This window comes from Apodemus sylvaticus, chromosome 11 (assembly GCF_947179515.1).
Source record: "Apodemus sylvaticus chromosome 11, mApoSyl1.1, whole genome shotgun sequence".
NCBI lineage: Eukaryota > Metazoa > Chordata > Mammalia > Rodentia > Muridae > Apodemus > Apodemus sylvaticus.
The window spans coordinates 1,202,357-1,223,381 of NC_067482.1; the positions used below are offsets into that span (position 1 = coordinate 1,202,357).

At 43.9% G+C, this 21,025-nt stretch overlaps 1 protein-coding gene across 4 annotated transcripts in view; it reads left to right on the forward strand.

Moving 5' to 3' along the window:
• The window catches only part of Gak (cyclin G associated kinase), a 62,112-nt gene that overhangs the window by 23,499 nt on the left and 17,588 nt on the right, over positions 1-21,025 (forward strand). For 3 of the 4 annotated variants that reach the window (XM_052198719.1, XM_052198720.1, XM_052198722.1), the window contains 11 exons: positions 3,234-3,283; positions 3,818-3,966; positions 4,790-4,912; positions 5,900-6,033; positions 10,591-10,785; positions 11,197-11,314; positions 11,759-11,838; positions 17,075-17,268; positions 18,209-18,355; positions 19,399-19,878; positions 20,260-20,430. In XM_052198719.1, the coding sequence (XP_052054679.1) occupies positions 3,234-3,283; positions 3,818-3,966; positions 4,790-4,912; positions 5,900-6,033; positions 10,591-10,785; positions 11,197-11,314; positions 11,759-11,838; positions 17,075-17,268; positions 18,209-18,355; positions 19,399-19,878; positions 20,260-20,430 (1,841 nt within the window). The remainder of the gene's footprint in view (positions 1-3,233; positions 3,284-3,817; positions 3,967-4,789; positions 4,913-5,899; positions 6,034-10,590; positions 10,786-11,196; positions 11,315-11,758; positions 11,839-17,074; positions 17,269-18,208; positions 18,356-19,398; positions 19,879-20,259; positions 20,431-21,025) is intronic. The other variant, XM_052198721.1, reaches the window with a different exon arrangement.

A 21,025-nucleotide genomic window follows, 5' to 3' on the forward strand; every position in this document is an offset into this window, starting at 1 on the left:
AAGCAGAGGCCATAGAGAAATGCTGCTTACTGACTCTTTCTATTGCTTGCTCAGCCTGCTTTCTTATGTAGCTCAGGACCAGCTGCCCATAGGCTAGTCTTATGGAGCCATTTCCTTAATTGAGTTTTCCTTTTTACAGATAACTCCAGTTTGTTTCAAGTTGACAAAAAAAAAAAAAAAAAAAAAAAAAAAACAACAACACAACTAACACGCACAAGTCTGAGGCCCCTGTCCATAGGACCCGATACAGAACTGACTTTGTACAGCATCAGCTCATGATCTCCTTAGCTTTGCCAGTATCTGTCATGATAGCACTATTCTTTCTCTTTGGTGTCAAATAAATGAAGCAGTTGCAGAGCAAAGTGACATCTTCCTGCCTATTCTCATTATTAGAAGTCAGTCACTGTCAGGCCTGGGCCACAGTGGGTGTGAATATATGCTTCAAGTCAAATGAATGGCCCCAAGGCTGTAGTGAGTTGGAGCGCTGTGCCGAAGGTTGTTCCATCAGCTTTTCTGGAGAGAATCGTGACTGAGATGCCTGGCCAGTCTCACTGGCTCTTGTCAGTATCACGCTCCTGCCCGAGGATGTCTGCTGCTGTAGTAAGCACCATTGGATCCTAGCGTTTGTGGTTCCCAAACTTCTATGGTTGATGAAACATCCTTTCCTTTTTCTGCTGGTGGTTGTTTTATGTTTGTAGCCTTATCAGTTGTTTATATGTGCCTGTGCCAGTGGAGGAGTGCACATGAACGTGCTATATTTTGGAAGTACAAATATGTGAACATGCCATATGCATGTGCCTTCTGCATGGGATATATGCTTAAACCACTAGGCATGTCCAAACTTTTGATAATGTAATATGATCTCTGTATTTGGTTTCTTTAAAGGAACAGAACTGATAGAATATGTATTACGTATTTATATATAGGGTTTATTAGATTGATTTACAGGCTATAGTCCAGGTAGTCTGATGATGATTGTCTTATGACAGAAAGGCCAAGAATCCAATAGTTATTTAGTCCACATTGCAAAAAGTCTAATGAGGTAGCGGCTCAGTGTCACCATTTGGTTCTCTTGGGTCTGCCCACCTTTCTGAATCTAGACTTAGGCACAGCTTTTCCTTCTTCCCTACTTTCAGATGTTTTTCAAAGCTTTCTTTAGTACTTTGAGCTTTTTTACTTTCTCAAAAACTCTACTTTCCACCATGTAGCTGCTGTCTGCCATGTTGCTGACTTCTGTGTTTAACTCAAATGGTATGGCCCTCTTTCTTACAACTATTAGTCTATAATAAACTTTAAAACTAAAACAATTCATAATGTTTTAAGTAAGTTTATGATTTTGTGTTGAGCTTTATTCATAACTGTCTCTGTGGCTGTGTGTAGCCTGTGGGTTTCAAAGTAGACATGGCTGATAAGAGTTTCATAAACTCCTGTGTTTATTAAATTGACTTACAGGTAGCAGCAAATACCTTCATTTTTTGACTTTATCAATGACAATGTCCAAGTGTGGTGACAGGTGGCAGAAGTGATTACTTCAGGTTGTCTTGGTTGCCTGAAGCTGCTTGATGTCTTAGAAGCCAAGGTCTGGGCCACTCTTGTCTGTGCTAAGTACAACCCTAATTTGTATACCCTTGAATCTGTGCCCAGAGTGAAACTGTCAGGGTCCCTGGTCTTGTCTTAAGTGGGCTAGAGGTTAGGGTATACTGTGTAGAGCCCTAAGTGATACTCAGTACCCATTGTGTACCACTAAGTGTCTCGGGTATGCTTTCCTGTACCTGACCTGATACTGGGGCACATTTGTCTTCCTTGAGGGAGAGCTAGGTTGTTTTCATTCCATCATCTGCTATATATTTGCAACCTGCACTCTTTACCTTTATGGCCCTGATTGAATTAAAACTCACTATGTAGACAAGGCTGGCCTTGATCACAGAGATCAGAAATCTGTCTCTGCCTTCAGAGTGCTGGGATTAAAGACATCTGTCACTGATACCTGGTATCTTGGTTACTACTGGGTTATTAATTGTTTTTGTGAATAGATTGGAACTAGTTAGTTCTGATCTGTGGCTTATCTGTTTAACTGTCTTTCCCCACAGAAATGTAAGTACCAGATAAAGCTGCATCTTAGTACATCCTATTTTTTGTTTCAGGGAGTCCTTTATACACTAAGTAAGCCTATCTTAAATAGGTTCAAATGACATTTTAAAATGTTAAAATTGCCATAATCGGATTTTACATCAGTGAATTTATACTGTATGTCTGTTCTTTGTTTTGTTTTGTTTTGTTTTGTTTTGTTTTGTTTTGTTTTGTTTTGTTTTGTTTCCAGATAGGGTTTCTCAGTGTAGCCCTGGCTGTCCTGGAACTCAGAAATCTGCCTGCTTCTGCCTTCCAAGTGCTGGGATTAAAGACATGAGCCACCACTGCCTGGCTTTGTATGTCTTTGTTTGTCTGTTCTCTTTTCCACCTGGCCCTCTGTAATGACCCTATGGTGACTCTGCTGATGCCAGATATGGCTACTTCAGCTCTATCTCTGACTTTCCTATCTGACCTCACTGCCCAGCTATAGTGTGGTACTCAAAATAATACTTCAACAATGTTCACCCTCCTATCTCCTTCTTTCCAAGGAAACTTGGCTGTTCTGGTGTAACTTTTTAGAGAGGAATTGTAGAATAAGTTTGCCAAGTTCTTGCATAGTTAGGTTTTGATCTGTATTTTTTTTTTTTCAGTTTTGTTAATCAATTTATGGGATTGGTTTCTAAGAGTTTTTGGTGGCCATGAGCAGGAATGTATCTTGGTCATTTGGGATAGTTCTTTCCCGCCCCCCCCCCCCCCAGCAGTGTCTTCTGTCTCCTTTTGGGTCTTCATAGGGCACGGAGTGTGCTCTCTCCTCATGTTCTTATCTAGCCCCTGGAACAGTGGAATCAAAGGCTGATGCTTCTGTCTTGCTTTAGTTACTATTTGTTGGAATCAGCCCTCAATGTTTTTGCCTTGGAGAACACTTCAGAAATCTTGGCAAGATGGCTAAAGCTCTTCCCTGGGCTGCTCTCTCCCACTTTTATTCCACTTTTCATTGGTTGTCAGTTTGCACAGCAGTCATTCACAAGACACACACATGCACGTAATACTTAGAGGATACAGCCTGCAAACAAGGTTACTTCAGTATTCTAGGACGAAGGCTCCTCTTAAAGTTCTTATAACTGAGTATTTTCTATTCCAATTGAGTGTTCTTTCCATTCCAGCTATGCAAAGGGTGATCTGGACATATCTTACATCACATCCAGGATTGCAGGTATGTCATATTGGATGATAGACATCTATAGGGAATGTAGACAAAGGACCAGTGGAAGTAGCCAAGGTGCAAGGTGCCTGTTTAGCCTCTTTGATAGCCATGGATCCATCTGTGGTTTGGCCTGGAGAACTACCCCAAAAGAGTGGAGGGTAGGTGATACATTGAGCGTATTTCCTGGCCAGTGAAGAAGACAAGACAAGTGTCAGTCCAGTTTCTGGCATGATTAGAACTCTGAGGATATAGAGGGAGTAATGGTAGGACCATCCACATTTAAAACTAGATTATCTATGCAAACTATAATTAGAAAAGCTGGTGTTCCTATAGACCATGATGTATATCAGGTAACCAGGAAAGCTCTCCCAGGCATCTGTAGTTAATGTCTCTCATATTGCAATTTGTACATATCCCCTACACAGGTTGGGAGACTTTAAAAGGATGAGAAGAACCTATGTATGGCCAGCTACCTGGCTGGGAGGTGAGCCCAGCGCAAGAGGGCAATCCCCCAACATCTAACATGGGCCTACTTTGTTTCAGTAATGTCGTTCCCAGCAGAAGGTGTGGAGTCAGCAATCAAAAACAATATAGAGGATGTGCGATTGTTTCTGGATGCCAAGCATCCAGGACATTATGCTGTCTACAACCTTTCTCCAAGGATATACCGGGCTTCCAAGTTCCACAGCCGGGTAAGTGGCCTTGAACTATTCTTTAATGATTTGGGCCCTTTTCCCCACTTAAGTACAGCTTTAAGTGGTGGATCTGCACTAGCCTGATACGGACAGTGCTAAGCAGCTTCAGGGAGCTGGTCTTAGCAGCTGCCAGAGAGGCTAGGGCTAGAGGTGTGGCCAGGGTAGAGATAGGCCAGAGCTTAAAGGAAACTTTACATCATGTGTATAGAGAGAGAGAGAGAGAGAGAGAGAGAGAGAGAGAGAGAGAGAGAGAGAGAGAGAGAGAGAGAGAGAGAGAGAGAGAGAGGAAGGAGGGGGGAGGAGGGAGACCTTGAGAAGATTTTTCCCTTCCCAAGAAACTAGTGTCTTCGTCCCCCTGGCATAGGAAAAGGTAGTTAGTTCTTTTTGCAGCATCAGTGAAACATTCCTGTGGCACAGTTGTAGCTAAGAGGGATGTCAAATGAGAACTCCAGCTGGGGAAGATGCTCAGAGTTTCAGGCCACCACATCTATAGAATCACTCAAAAAGAGCAATTATGTGGGGAGGGGAAGAAGGGGAGGCTAAAGAAGGGGAGTTGTCAAGCCTGACAACTGAGTTTATCCTCTCAGGCCCACATGGTGGAAGGAGAAAATCAACTCCTATTAGTTTCCCTCTATCCTGACATACATATGCTCTGTGGCACTTGTGTATATGCATATACATGGGCACACAAAGGTTAAAAAGAAAATTGTTTTTATAAAGGACAGTGTTGTAGGCAAAGACAAAGTAACCCTATGGATATGCCAGCCAGGTTCATTGGATCTGGTACAGAAACTTAGCTAAGTGCACTTTCTCCCTACAGGTCACTGAGTGTGGCTGGGCACTCAGACGGGCACCACATCTCCACAGTTTGTATACTCTATGCAGGAGTATGCATGCCTGGCTCCGGGAAGACCACAGGAACGTCTGTGTTGTGCATTGCATGGTGAGTTGTGTTAGCTGTATATACTGAACCAAAGCAATATCGCTCATAGGTATGTTGGGGACACACTGACCAGAGGAAGACCTCTGTGCTTGGAGCTTTGGGCTTGACAGATACAGACTCCCTGGTGGTACCTGCTCCTATGGGATAAGTAGCACTCATAAGGGCTCATTTTTGGTGATCCAAGCAGCATATCCAGCATCTGGGAGAGGAATGTGTAACCTTGAGATAAAAGAGTTTTTACCTCAAGTTTTTCTAACCACATAATGAGGGAGAAAGACTTGGATACCTTGCATATAGTGTGATATCTAACAGGAAGTACACTCAGGGCTCAACCCTGATGTACTGCAACTGTGTTTTGATTTTTTGAGATACAGTCTGGCTGTTCTGGAACTCACTATGTAGATCAGGCTGGCCTCTAGCCCACAGAGATTCATCTGCCTCTGTTTTCCAAGCGCTGGAATTAATGGCATGTACCACCACATCTGGCACAACTGTTACTGTGAATAAGATGGACCTGGTAATACTGGGTGGTAATCTCAGCTACTTGTGAAGCTGAGGCAGAAGCATCACGAGGTAAATGTCAGCCTAAACAACATAGAAGGAGCCTGACTCAAAATAAGTGAAAGAAGATTGGGAGTATAGCACTTACCTAGCATATCCTAGGTTCAGTTCTCGGTAACACAAGTGAAGAAAAAGAAGATGATAAGAGGTCTCAGGAAGGGATTAAACATGGTGAGCCTAGCAGACCAACTTGAAACTGAGTGGGAGGCCATCCTGTGTACTTTGCTAATGACTCTTTATTATCTTCTGGGCTCTGAATTCTCTTTGCATAAAGCATATTTATATATGTTCCTAAATGTATTCTAAATAGACCTAGCATTAGATCCTTCCCTTAGCCACATAGACAGTTAGGTTTATAGGAACTGTGTGAGTCTTCATCCTTTCTGTTATGGGCCTATGTGTAGAAGAAATATCTCTTCATTATAGGATGGGAGAGCTGCATCTGCTGTGGCAGTCTGTGCATTCCTGTGCTTCTGCCGTCTCTTCAGCACTGCAGAGGCTGCTGTGTACATGTTCAGCATGAAGCGCTGCCCACCAGGCATTTGGCCATCCCACAAAAGGTACCAGGTGATCCTTGCTGGGGCCAATGATGCCTACAGCTCTTTTGGCCCTGAAGTGGTGCTGCCTTCACTGTGTTGGACCTGCAGTCAGGTACTCTAGTTTGCTGAAGGCCAAGTTAGTATCACTGTGGTTTCTAATCATCCCCAGACCTGCGCCCATAGGTACCTAACAAGAATATGCCATAGTTGACATTCAACCAAAACTCTCAAGCTGTGATGCTTCTGACTGTGGTGGCAGCTTCCTGTTGAGGGCTTGGGTACCAGATTTTCCAGGAAATGTGTGAATTTTATGAACCATGTATTCTGTGGGATCCAAACTTACATGGATTTGGGAGGTTATTTGGTAATGTACTGTGAACCTTCACACTTTGAAATGTGAAGTGTTATTACCCTGCTCCTCTGAGGTCACAAAAATGCATCTAAGACTCTCAGACATTCCTGTTGCCATCAAGTACGTCATTCACCTGTAGTTAAAGAAATCAATTTCTTTTTCCTTTTGTTTTTCCTTTTTTTTTTTTTTTTTTTTTGACACAATGATCCACTCTGAAGCTCAGCCTGGCCTAGAACTCACCATGTAGGCTAGACTGGTCTCAAACTTAGGCCAATGCCCTAGTGTTGATATTATAGATATGAGCTGTCATGTCTGGCTAAGAAGCAAATTACAGCAGCTCTGCCTAGCTTTGCTCCCTTGTCCATTCACTATGGGACTACCGCAGTTACCAGCTATGTCCATTCATGTTTAGTATTCACTATTCCCTATAGCAAGACTTTCCTTTGGAAATCCAGGTCTAGAGAGACGTTGTCTATCATAAACGCCCTCTGTCTTAATGAGTACTTGAAAAACATGATCAGCCTCCCCTCTGGGAAAGCCTGGGAAAGCGGGTGGGTGAACATGAAACAAAAGCCAACATGGATGCTATTATGAGGCAAAGGCCCAGACCAGTAAGGAGCTCCATGTTTTGGCAGTGAGAATAATAAGTGCTCTTCTGGATGTGCACAGTTCTCTTGTGAGTAGGGCCCACCTTTGTTGCTTACTGCCTGGTGGGTAGAGCATCGTGATGGCAGTATGTTCCTCAGGCCAAATGAGGAGATCTTTGCGTCTGTGTCCCCATTCTGGCCTCTAGGGGTGGCTGGAAGGATTTCAGCATATTGCAGTCTTAACCATTTGTGCTGCTGTTTTCCACATGTTGGGGCCTGCTGGTCAGGAGATGTGAGCAGCAGAGCTGCTGAGTGTGTGAACCATAAAACAATACAGTGTCTTTGGTACTCTACCATGAACCCTGGGGTCTCATGGAGGCACAAGGGCATAGTGTCATCATGTCCTAACAGTTACTGCGACAACTTCTCATCTATGCGCTTTCAAACCCTTTGTAAACTGGGGACTCCATGCCATCAACTTGCCCCAGATCTAAAGATCACTGGAGAGATGATGCACTTGCTGTCAGGACAGATGTGGCTGGATAACAAATGAGAAGACTCAGAGTACTGTGGTGGGCATGGGCAAAGTTTTGGGGTATTGTAACAGAGTGCCTATGCCTTAATATCTGTTCTCCACAGTCTCCAGAAAGATAGGGGAGGGAAGTATATGCAGTATCTGGCCCTTTCTGTCTTGAGAGAAATAAACAGAACCAAAGAGTACATTGGAATTCAGAAGGAAATTTAAAATAGCTGATGAGTCTGCGAAAGACCCTAGCAAGGAAAACAAGATTGAGGGGTGTGTGTGTGTGTGTGTGTGTGTGTGTGGTGTGGGGTGACACTCAGGTTAGTAGAGCTGCATAGTAGTAGTGTGAGAATCTCAGACTCTGGGCTAGACTCTGACCAACAGAGGACTAAACCAGTGATCTGAAAGACAAATCACCAGATGTTGCTCACCTGAAAACCAACAAAAGATCAGAAACCCAAGGGCTTGTTGCAAATGGCCAATCATGTATGTAAGTGAATACCTGAGGAAAGTGGAGAACAAAACACTGAATACATGAGTATCTCCAGGATTCACAGCTACATCCACAGGCCCAAGAATCTCTGAGAACAGGAGCAGAACTAAAAAGAAACCATTCATCTGGAATATCCTGATCACAGGCAGTCTGAGCCAGAGGGAAAGAAGCCACTTGCAAGAAAGGAAATGAATTACAGACTGTCAGAAACCCCTGGCCACCAAACGAAGAATTTCCTTCCTTCCTTCCTTCCTTCCTTCCTTCCTTCCTTCCTTCCTTCCTTCCATCCATCTGTCGTTTCCTTCCTTCCTCCCTTTTCCCCTCCATCTGTCCATCCTTCTTTCCACCCATACATTCTTCCTTCCATCCATCCGTCCATCATTCCTTCTATCTGTCCTCCCTTCCTCCCTCCTTCCCTCCCTCCCTTCCTTCCTTCCTTCTTTCCTGTTTATTTCATTGTTTATTTGAGACAGGGTCACTCTCTACCTAACTCTGGCTGTCTTGGAAGTCATATATAGACTAGACTGGCCTTGAACTCACAGAAATCCTATACACTTTTTTTTTTTTTTTTTTTTTGGAGACATGTAACCTCTCTATGTAACCTTGGCTGACTTGGAATTTGCTATGTAGACCAGACTGGTCTCAAACTCTTAGAGATCTTTCTGCCTTTCTGCCTCTGCCTCATAAATGTTAGCATCAAAGGTGTGCTCCATCATGCAAGGCCTGAAGATGGTTTTAAGCACAGTGATTAATAAGTCAATAGAAGAAAGGAGATGAATGTTTATTTAGCCAGAGTGAATTAAAGAAGAAAAATGAAGCCAAGAACATGAGTAGAAGAAAATACAGATTTTAGTTCATTCATGTCAGCATTGAGACTTGGCACAAATAATCTAAGAGCTCCAGTCAAAGAGCAAGGATGTATACATTTGAAGAGATGAGTATGATGAGTATGTAGCAGCATAGGGAGCAGACTACATCAGTGGCCCTGTTACTGTAAGGCCTATGGATTGTCCTACATGCCAATAGCAGGTCCTACTCTGGTCACAGACTGCATTTGGGGGCACAGCCACATTTTTGGGTGAAGATTCAACCTCTGACATCCAAGAGAGCTTGTTTCCCCTTCATTTTGGCTCTGCTTCCAGACTCAGCTGTGGATACCCTCCATTCCATTTGCCTTTGGCTAATCATCAGTTGAACACAGACTTAAGTTTGTGGCTACCACAGTGTCCTGTCTTCTGCAACTGAGACAAGTCTACATGAGAATTGCATCCCTTCACCCATGTTGATTGAAGAAGATAGCTGGTTCTCATCCCTGTCCCCTGTCAGAGGAGACACTATTGGTGGGAGCCTGACACAAAGATGTACCACTACAACACTCCCCAAAAGAAAGTAAGAGAAGCTCTATCATCAGTAGACAAAATAAATTCAAGCTAAGCATGGAGGTGTATACCTATCATCTCAGAACTGGGAAGGCAGGAGCAGAATGATCATGAGTTCAAGACTACCTGGACTGCATAGCAAAACCCTAGCTCAAAAAACAAAACAAAACAAAACAAAATAATAAAACCCCCAAAACAAAAAAGCCACAAAGCAAACAACCAGGTATAGAGGTACATATCTGTAATACCAGTGCTTGGAAGTTAGAGACAAGAATTCAAAACCACTTTCAGTTATATAAGACGTTTGAGGCCAGTCTGGGCTATGTGGCCTTTGTCTTAAAATTTATATGATGTGGCAAAGCTAGAGATATGGCTAAGTGTTTTAGAGCACTTGCTATTCTTGCAGAGAAGATCTGGGTTCAATTCTTACCATCCACATGGCCACTTAAAACTATGTATAGTTCTAGTCCCAAGGGGTCCAGGTCTTCTGGCCTCCTAGGGCACCAGGTATGTGAGTAGTGTGTAGACCAGCATACATGAATGCAAACACTGACACACATAAAATGAAAATAAATCTTAGAATAAAATGATGACATAGACTCATAACATACTTCTGTCAGTAGTCAGTAGAATAAAATCAGTGACTCCATAGCATTAACTGACTGCTGTAGAATATTTCATCATAAATTGAAAGATATTTTTCTTTCAAATGCATGTGGAACATCAAAGCAACATCATTTTGAGCCATTAGTTAAACCTCAACAAATTTGGTTTTTGAAGAGAGAGAGAGTGAGTGAGTGAGTGAGTGTGTGTATTGGAGATACAGGTCATTGTGAGCTGTCTGATGTGGGTGTAAGAATTAAACTTGGCTTCTCTAAAGAGCAGCAAGTAATCTTAACTGCTTAGCCGTCTCTCCATCCCTTAAATTACCAAATTTTTATATTGAAATTATACATGCAAAATATGTTCTTGGCCCTAAGAGTTATTAGACAAGAAACCATTAAAATAATCTAGAAAACACTCTAAATATTTTCAAAATGAAGCTTCTAAACAATCATAGGTGAAAAAGAAAATCTCAAGGGATTTAAAAATATGGTATCAGATTTTTGAAGAACAACTAAAACAAACCTTCAAAGGGAGATTCATGGCATTAAGTACTTATATTTGAGAAGGAAAAATGTCTGTTGTCTCTGTCCCCTGAGGAAACATCACATGCTTGGGTGACAGGTGCATGTCTACCTTAGGTACATTGAATATGTATGTGACATGGTGGCAGAGGAGCCCATCACGCCCCATAGCAAGCCAATGCTGGTGAAATCTGTTGTCATGACACCTGTACCACTGTTCAGCAAGCAGAGGAACGGCTGCCGGCCATTCTGTGAGGTCTATGTTGGGGAGGAACGTGTAACCACCACATCCCAGGAATATGACAGGATGAAGTGAGTACAGATTTGGGATTTCTCACCCCTTGTTGTCTTGAGTCCTCTTGCAAACTTCTGAATCAGAAACTACCTTGTGTTCTGATTGACCTGTGATAGGTACAAATGATTTCATTTTGGGCTGAGGGTGGAGAAAGAGGGATTATGTACAAGTTTATACACTCAGGAGGCTGAGGCAGATGGATCTCTGAGTTAGAGGCCAGCCTGTTCTCCAGAGTGAGTTTCAGGGAAGCTAGTGATACATAGAGAAGCCCTGTCTCAACAAATAAAGAGTGGGTTCTCAGAATAACTTCGTACACAAAGATCCAGAGAAGATGTGGGTACAAGTGTTTGGTAACATTTAGAACTCTCGTTTTGTTTGTCTGTCTGTTTGTTTATACTTAAGTAAGCCAATGTCTCAATATGTTCCAGGGAATTTAAAATTGAGGATGGCAAGGCTGTCATCCCCCTGGGTATAACAGTTCAAGGAGATGTGCTCATCATCATTTACCATGCCAGATCCACTTTAGGAGGGAGACTGCAGGCCAAGGTGAGTGTTACTGTGTGATTTGGCCTCTAGATTGACTTTACTACCTAGTGAGTTATAAGCTATTATTCCATGAGTGTTTATGCCAGCCCTCAGTGCTCACTGTATATGACACAGGGCAGAGGGAATTTTAGCCTGAAAGGTCCAGAATTTCCTCCATGAGCATAAGATGTAATCTTCATGAAGAGCTGATGTACTTAGTCTTGGTACCTCTCCTACCTGAGCCCAAGCTGCTTTAGCCCCTATGCAGGCATATTCTCTACTCTCACCAAGCATTTGGCAGAGTCCCAGCCTCCAGATACTGTTATCCAATCTGTCCTGTGCCTTGAATTCTGTTTAGAAGAACAGATTAGCAGGACCCAATCTGGCAGTTTATATTCTTGGGGAAGAACTCTGATCCAGAGTTAGTATGCACTCTCAATGGGTCTCCTGCTGGTCTTCTTGTAGATGGCGTCCATGAAAATGTTCCAGATCCAGTTCCACACTGGGTTCGTGCCTCGAAACGCAACCACTGTGAAATTTGCAAAGTATGTTGGTGTTGCACTGTGCTGCTGTTGGAGAGGGACAGGTACCCAGAACCACTAGCTGAACACATGCATATGGGTCAGTCAAAAAAAAAAAAAAAAAAGACTTGCAAGTGAGAGACCTGCCCTGTGATGCTGATTGTAAAGCTGGACCTAGGCCCTGAGCCTATTTGTGTCTTCTGTCCCCGACAGTTTATGGACCCAAGTTAGCTTACACTTGGTACCTGATTGATACCTTTGGACTGACCTTATGCATTTCTTTTTAGAATTTAGCCAGTTAAGTGTAGATGTAGCATAACCAGTGGTATAGCAAAGTTTGCTCTATATTTGATTCTTTGCTCAGTGCACAGGGCTCTATTGGGTACAGAGTTAGGAGGTAATGTACTGGTCCTACCTTCTAGAAGCTTGATCTGCTTTTATAGACAAATATATGAACAAACACTACTGAGAAGTAACTCTAGCTGACAGGACTTGTGGGATAGTGTTGTGTATATTGGGTTCTAGCAATAGTCTCTAGCTGGCATCACTCACCACTTCAAGGTTCTTGGTATAGCCTATAAGCATCATGAAATATTTTCAGATTCAGCTGTGCGGGTCTTGCTGGTGGACGCTCCTCTTCATCAAGCACATTCATCAGCCCTGGGTAGAAAGGAAATGAGGGTTCCAGGAGTGAGCAGAGTTGCCAGGGTATTCCCCCTGCCATGTTGTGTTCTTGTTCTTTGCACTCCCCCAGTGGAAGCACTAGACAGAGCATGCCACATGTCACAACTCCAGGAGACTATGTGACTGTATAGTGTTTACTAATCTTACATTTGTATCTCTTTGTTATTAATACCTTACTCTTTATTTGTTTGAGACCAGGTCTCTTACTCTGTACCTTAGGCTCATGCCAACTATGTAACCCAGGCATATTGATCCTCCTGCCTCCGTTTCTTTCACAAGCACTGGGATTGCAGGTGCCTCACACTTTTTCTTGCAGACAGTAGTTTCCGTAGTTTTCGACCACCATAGAGGCATGGTTAGTTGTTTGGTTGTTTTGTTTTGTTTTGTTTTTTTGAAAAAGACCAAATGACTGAAGACCAAGAAAGTGGATGCAAAGAGCTACATGATTCAGGTATTAGAGTTAATAAACAAGAACTTTTAAAAGTTCTGATGAGTATTGCATTGGATTGAATGTCTCCACCAAGTTCATACTGGAATTAATTCCCGTTGAGAGTTAAGAGGCCTGGTGACTTCATCTGACTATGGTGTCTGGGTCTCGCTTTTGGAAGGCTATTAAGATTAAATGAGACCATGAACATAGGACCCTATCTATTGGGACTGATAGCTTATATAAGAGGAAGAAGCTTGGGATAGGACACTGTATCTGGTCATGTGATGCACAGAGCCAATTAAGGACGCTGCAAAGCTGCTGCCACTTAAGAAGGCTTCACCAGATACAGCCACCAATCTCTGACCTCTCAGCCTTCAGAACCATGAAAAGCATCAGCCTTTACTTTCTCTGAATCAGTTATGATATTATTACAGAAAAAGAAAATGGATCAAGACAACATATTCAGGAAATCAAAGGGAGGGTCAGCAAGATGGCTCTGAAAATAAAGGTACTTGCTGCCAAGCCTGATGACTTGAGTTTGATTACAGGGACCAATAGGGCAGAAGGAAAAACTTGCAGGCTCCTGCAAGTTGTCCTCTGACCTTTTAATTCTGGTTGTAACTCTTGAGTGCATGCACACACACACATACACAAGCAAATTAAGTATATTAAAATATAATAAATAATTTTTTAAAAAGAAATCAGAGATGAAAATGGAGCATTTCAGCAGACCTAGAATGTGGACACAAGACAGATGTGATTTCTAGAACTGAAAACACAGCTGACATGAAGAATTTGGAAACTGTCTTGGCAGCAGAACAGTCACAGGGAATTGTAAAGAATACCTTCAGAATGAGCACAGAGGAGGTGAAGGAAGACTGGGGCCTGCATAGACAGGTAAATGCCAGGTCTGAAGTTAGAGAAGAGCGGATTCAGCTCCTGGAGAAGTAGCAGACGTCTGCCAGTGAGGTGTCAGGGCTATACATACCACCCAGTGTTTTCTAATGACGAAAAGAGAAACCCTTGCCTCAGAACATAGTTAAATTGCTGAAAGTGCCTGGTAGGGAGATGTCATTGATTGTCATAGTAGTAAGGCTAACATCTGTCAGTGAACTGAAGGGCTAGTAACCAGAAGTCAGGGCAAGTTCATCTTAGGAGTGATGGCAGTATGAAGATTCTGTATCTAGGGAAAGTGGCCTTGTATGGTGTGATTAGTTTAGCAGATGTGTTCAGGGAAAGGCAGTTTAGTACCAAAGGGCAGGCAGAGCAGACTGGAAGCAAGCCTGAGACTAGCTATAAGATATGAGGAAAATTGGGGTGCTCACTGTCGTGAGTAAAATTAAGTGTGTGTTCACCACCTAATACATCAGAGATGATGCATAAAGGTGGTGCACACCTTTAGTCCCAGTACTTGGGAGGCAGAAGTAGTCAGATTTGTGTGAGTTCAAGGCCAGCTTAGTCTATATAGCAAGCTCCAAAACAGTTATGATTGTTTAGAAAGGGCCTATCTAATAAAGGGGGGGGGGGGCGCAGTAAGAGAAAACAGCAGCACCAAAGAGTCAAGATATGAGTGATCCCTCAGCCTCTGAGGCCTGAAAGTCATCTGGGTGTTAATTGCAGGCCAAGGAAGTATGTTATAATTCCACAGAAAGCAATAATGAGCTTAGCAAAGATAGAGGAGATGAAATGTGGGACACAAATATAATTTAATACAAGTAAGATCCAAATGAAGAAAGGAAGAAACCGATCCAATAGAGATGGAAGGAAGACAAGCAACATAGCAGCAGATTCATTCCCCAGTGTGTTAGATTGACTCCAGATATACAAAAAATTGGAGTTGTTAAATAACCCAACTAAAAATTTGACCTCAAATGTGTGTAGTTTATAAGGGCCATGTTTTAGAAATATATATGTGAAGACTACAAAGGCTAAAAGTGATGGAACCTACCACACAAATGTAGGCTAAAGATCAATTACTATCAGTGACAACTTGTGCAGACCATAGTGAAATGCTTTGAGAGAGAGCAGAGTAGTGTGCTGAAGGGACAGTGAGGCGGCAGCAGACCATCCATGTGTTTGTGAGGACCCAATAACAGAATGGATAGATTAGTTGGCGTCAGTTTTTTTTCTTTTTTCTTTTGGCAAGCAGAACAAGTAAACAAATCATTATGTAGATTTTTTATACAATAACTTCAGTTTTTCAAACTTCAGTAACTTAAAAAAAAAAACTGAATTTTTTTTTTAACCCCTTTTGAAGTATCTAGTTGTATGGCACTGTTGCCTGAGTTTGGGGGTCACTTCAGACCACAGAAGTATGTTTTATTTGAGTATACTGGCTACATAAGCCTACAGTAAGGCAAGAGCATTGACAACAGAAGCAGACATACATGAGGAGCAGGATTGCTCAGCAGATTAGCTGAACTGTAGTGGTAGAAAAGAATTGGGAACACCTCCATGAGATGAGTCTGAGTGGGTAAGTCTGGTCATGGGATACACAGTAGATCTGAGATTGAATGAGGGTCGTCGTACTATATATACTACAGTCGTGATGCAAGTCAGAATTTTGTTTACAAGACACTACATGTGTAAGAGGTGAGAAACCCCCTTCACTTCCCATTGGAGCCTAGACATACCACTATCTAACCTCCTGGGCCTCTGAAGCACCCTGTGACTTGAAACCCAGCTCCCTAGCCCCCTGCTCACACACCCTCATTGTGCCCTCACTGCCTTGCTGGCTAGGCTGGGCAGCCTCAGGGTCAGCTGGGCTGGGAAGTAAGAAATGAGCTGTCCCCAGAACTCATCAACCTGTCTTAGAGGCTGAGCTTGCCAAGTGCATGAACACTCTCCGCGGGCTCTCCTGCCTTGTTCCTCCATCCTCACTGATGGCAAGTTTCAGCCTTTCCTCCCTGTAGCCGTCAGTCAGCTACTAGTAAGCCTAGCTGCTGTAGTTACTAAGTTACATCTCAATGGAAAGATACATGTGGAGGGAAAACCCCTGTCACAGAGCCATCTTGCTCTGCCCTGTGCTGTGCTCTCCAGTGTGCAGAGGGTTGCATTCCAGACACAAAGTAGTAAAGTAGGCTCAAAAACATTGCAGGCTCATCTGCATGCTTTTTTTAAAAATAATAGTAGAAACAAAATGAACCATTGCTTTGCCACCCACATAACCACTTTGCTCTCCTCAGCTTTCCTTACACAGTGGTATTGGTAACTACAGAATCACACAGATTCAGAGACTCCCTTAGGACCAGGAGTATGTGGCCTCCCTTGACACCTGGGAGACCCCTGAAAATGATCACCATTGCTGTCTGTGTTTCTTAAATTTTGTTGGCAATGATGTTCATGCGTACAAAACTTAGTATGATGTACAAAGATATTGGGTGGCAAACAGGTATGTTCATGACTCTGGGTGTTCAGAAGGTAGGATTTCTTGGAACTGTGTAACTACCACATGGAGACAGTTTGCTTAATGACTAAGGTTGCTGCCTGCAGGGTGGCCTAGCCCAACCTCTCCTGTTGCTTCCCTGGTGTCTGAAGAGCCCATGGCCTCCCCTCTTCTCAAAGCCTACATTGCCTCCCTGAGCCTTCAGCAATTCTTGTCTAGCTTCTAATGGCTAAATCCTGGAAGTCTTAGATTTATGATTATCTAATAATTGTTGGTATTTTTGCCAAGGTATACGTATTTTTATAAAAATTTATTTAAGATTTCAGAGTACCTGATTTAAACCAATCAAATGCCTGTAGTATGTGTCTACTTGGAGGTGAGGGGCGGGGCCTAGAGTCTCTGGTCAGGCTACAGGTCTGCCATGTGGAGCTGCTTTCCTCTTTTTCTTTCATAGAAGTCATGCTATGGCAGTTATCCTGTAGTCACTCTGAGCACCTAGCCTCCAAAAGCAACTTCTGTATTGGGAAACACAGAAGTATAGCTCAGTACTCTACCATATTAACAGGGGATCCATGTCTTGACACTAGGGAAGCAGGGCAGTGATCCTGGGTGCATCAGCCCTGCTTCAGGTCCCTATGTTCCACGGGTAAGAATGGTTATGTGCCTATTGTCTGACCAGCAGTCTTTTATCCTTTCTGTGGATGTTGAAGGACTTCTGATACACCCTGGCCATACTCACTCCTTTTCTCTCTTTACTGTAGATATGACCTGGATGCTTGTGATATTCAAGAGAAGTACCCAGATCTGTTCCAGGTGAACCTGGAAGTGGAGGTGGAGCCTAGAGACAGGCCCAGCCGAGAAGCTCCACCTTGGGAGAATACCAGCCTAAGGGGGTTAAATCCCAAGATCCTCTTTTCCAACAGGGAAGAGCAGCAGGACATTCTGTCTAAGTTTGGTAAGATGTGTCCTGGCTCTCCGTGTACTTGCTTGGAATCCAGTTCTAATTACTTTAACTCCTAAGTGAAATTTATAGAAACAGAGTTCTGCCTAAGGCTGGGCAGTACCTCTCCCCCTGGTTTTGGGCATCCCCACCTGATCTGTGCTTAGTAATAGAAACTCACTGTTAGATAAAGATACGGCTCTGGTACCCGGAAAAGGAAAGACGGGACATTATGATCCTGAGGCCCTTTCATGGATTCATAAGCCACATGAAACACCTGGGCTACCTGACATGACAAGGAAAGTCTGTTCTCTTTGCGATGCACAAGCAACCTCTTGAGCATCAGTTCTCAGCCTGTGAGTCACAACCCCTTTGGCAAACCGGTCTCCAAAAATATTTGCGTTAAGATTCACGGCTGTGGCAAGATTACAGTTACAACATAATAACAAAAATTTTACTTTAGGGTGGTCACCACATCATGAGGTACTGTATTAAAGGGTTGTGGCATTAGGAGGGTTGAGAACCACTGTTCTGGTTGTTAGGTCCTGTTGCTCTCTTAGTACATGAACCCTTGATCTACTTTTGGGGTTAACATGAATCTGTGACTGGGAAGGATTTTCCCTAAAGTTAGGTTTGTACCATAAGTTGACTTAGGTCATACACTCTGTACATGACAATTTAAATGCCACATTGAAGGTGGAACAATTTACAAGTATTCTTAAAAGAAATATATATGTTCGTACAAGCACGCATGTGAGTGTGTGTGTGTGTGTGTGATATGTTCTATGAGTGTGCTCTGTGTTCATTAGTGGGGCACAGCACTGAATAGCCAGACCTTGTTCTCAAGGAACTGTTGCAGATGCCTCTATGGCCTACCCTATCTTGTTGCTCTGACTGTACCTTGCCCTGTGTTGTGCCTGGCACTGGTGGCCTGATGCCAGCCTTTTCCTGACAGGGAAGCCGGAGCTACCCCGGCAGCCGGGCTCCACAGCTCAGTATGATGCTGAGACAGGGTCTCCGGAGCCTGAGATCACAGAGTCGGACTCACCGCAGAGCAGCAGCACGGACACCAACCACTTTCTTCACACACTGGATTGGCAGGGTAGGCATAGGGCACAGCTAATCATTCTTCAACGGGGTCCGGTCTGTCACATGACCCTGAGCTCTCTTGTCACTACTAATTTCTGGCATTAACCACACAGTTGCCGCATTCTGCAAGGGCCATATGCTAACTTCAGGTACTTAGGATAACAGGTATTTCATGGGGACAAGAAGAGTTGAGGTCTCCTTACAGGGCTGTAGCCCTACACATTGGCCTGTTTTAGAAGGATTTATGTCAGTGGGGATCAAAACCAAGGTCTCATGAATGCCGGACAAATCCTCTACAACTAAGCTACACATTTAGCCTTGTTGTCTGACACACAAACTAAAAACAGTATATATTCTTTGAACACAGAAAGATACACAAACACACATACGAACGCACATGCCCACAAAGTCCAAGGTATCAATTTCATTTCATTATTGACTTAAAGTCATTTGGTGACCAAGTCCCTATATACATAGTTTGATTAACAGGTCCAGGCATAGCAGAGGAGGGTCCTCTATAGAGGGATAAGCTAAACTGTGGTTGTTGATCACATCCCTACCTGGGGATCACTTTATTTCTTACTGCCTCCAGATTCTGCTGGGCATCTTAGTTTCTTCCTCATGTCTCATAGCCTAGTTAATACATCTAAACACCTACGATTCACCTACCACTTGGCTCCCTAACTTATAATCCAGGGTATGCCACTACCACTCAGGAAAGGACATTTCCCCAGGAAATGCTATGGTGTGTCTCCTACTGGGCTTTCTCTTACCAAGTGTTGTCCATAGAGATAGACAGGCTAGCAGACGTACCTTGTCTGAGCCTGGGCTGCTTTGTTGTTGGATAGAGGCCAGTATTATGGCCTCATGGCGGTCTCTGAAACTCAAGCCTCAAGAAATATGCTCTGGAGCCTAAGATAGCCCACTGGGATTGACACGAGGGTCCTGGTGTTAAAACCTGGGCCCTGCTGAGGATTCTGCTTATGTCAGCTTGTTCTGTTCCCCTATAGCTACGCTAGCATTTGGGTTAATGAACCATTGGTTTTCTTTCCACAGAGGAAAAAGAACCAGAGACTGGTGTAGACAATACCTCTCCTAAGGAGAGTCAGTCTGTCCTGATTGCAGATGGAGATGGAAGTGACGTATCAGATGAAGAAGAGGCTTCCTTCCCCAGTGAGGAGAGAAAGCCAGGGGCTGGAGAAGATACACCAAGGCTGGCAGCTGGGACCAGACAGCAAGACTTAATATTTGATGTGGGCGTGCTGGCTGCCCCACAGGAGCCTGTACAGCCCGAAGAAGGTGTCGATCTCTTGGGGCTGCACTCTGAGGGGGACTTAAGGCCTGCTGCCCCTTTGCAGGCTTGTGGGATCCCATCTAGCAACACTGACCTGTTGAGCTGTCTTCTTGAACCATCTGATACTACTCAAGTGGGGCCTCCTGGTGACCTGCTTGGTGGTGAGGCTCCACTGCTGCTAGCAAGCCCAGTTTCTCCTCTTGGGGTGCAGAGCAACCTACAAGGAAAAGTCCCTGATACTGGTATGTGTTTCAATTATGCAGAAAATTGGCTTCATAGTAATGAACAAGACTTAACTATTCCTGCCATGTAGAAAAAGGATCATCCTGTTATATTGACATCTGGTGGGAACCACCTTCTGTGGAAACTGCATGTGGCTGCATTAGTTCCTACTGGTCTCAGCTCACAAGCTAGGACCGCCAGCTCTCGCTTCAGGTGATGCTGTATCCATGGGACAGTCCTAAGATGTAGGACATTAGAAGGGCCATATATCCCTGGGTGGACTGCTAGGTGGGTTGAGTTCACAGTGCTGAGGAAAGTGGAGGCCTGAGAGCTGGGCAGGAGGGCTCCCAGGATGCAGGCTAAGGTATAATGCTTGTCCCTGCCTTGCCTCTGTCTCCTAGTGGACCCATTTGACCAGTTCCTGCGGTCATCCAACTCGGACACCCAGCCCTGCCCCAAGCCTGATCTCTTTGGAGAGTTTCTCAACTCTGACTCTGTAGCTTCCTCAACTGCTTTCCCATCCACCCACAGTGCCCCACCCCCATCCTGTAGCACTGCCTTCCTGCATCTAGGTAAGTATGGCTACAATAACTATTACATAGAAACCACAAGCTTGTATGAGGAAAGGCCTAGGAGCACCTACTTCCTGCAGGCCTAGGGATATAGGGCTCAGGGGTGGAGCAGTGGGCATAAGGGCCTTCTGTTTACTTAGCTCTGATGTACTGGGCCTAACTTAGACTTCTTGGTGACTTTCACAAAGTCTAGGGCTTCCCAAGGCCTACTGGGACACAATGTCATCTTCTTCTCAGCTCCTTAAACTGTCACCTCAAACCTGGAACAGGTTCCACTGCTGCTTATAGGCCCCACTAGTGGGTATTTCTGCAGCTCTTGGACTGTGGCTGTGACTAGTACAGTTACTTCTGCTAGAAACTTCTAGGAGTGAAAGGACCAGGAGGTGGGAATGACAGGTCAGGGGACAGAAGAGTCCGAGGTTTTTTGTTTGTTTGTTTGTTTGTTTGGTTGGTTGGTTGGTTGGTTGGTTGGTTGGTTTGGTTTGGTTTGGTTTGGTTTGGTTTGGTTTGGTTTTTTTCCAGACAGGGTTTCTCTGTGTAGCCCTAGCTGTCCTGGAACTCACTCTATAGACCAGGCTGGCCTCGAACTCAGAAA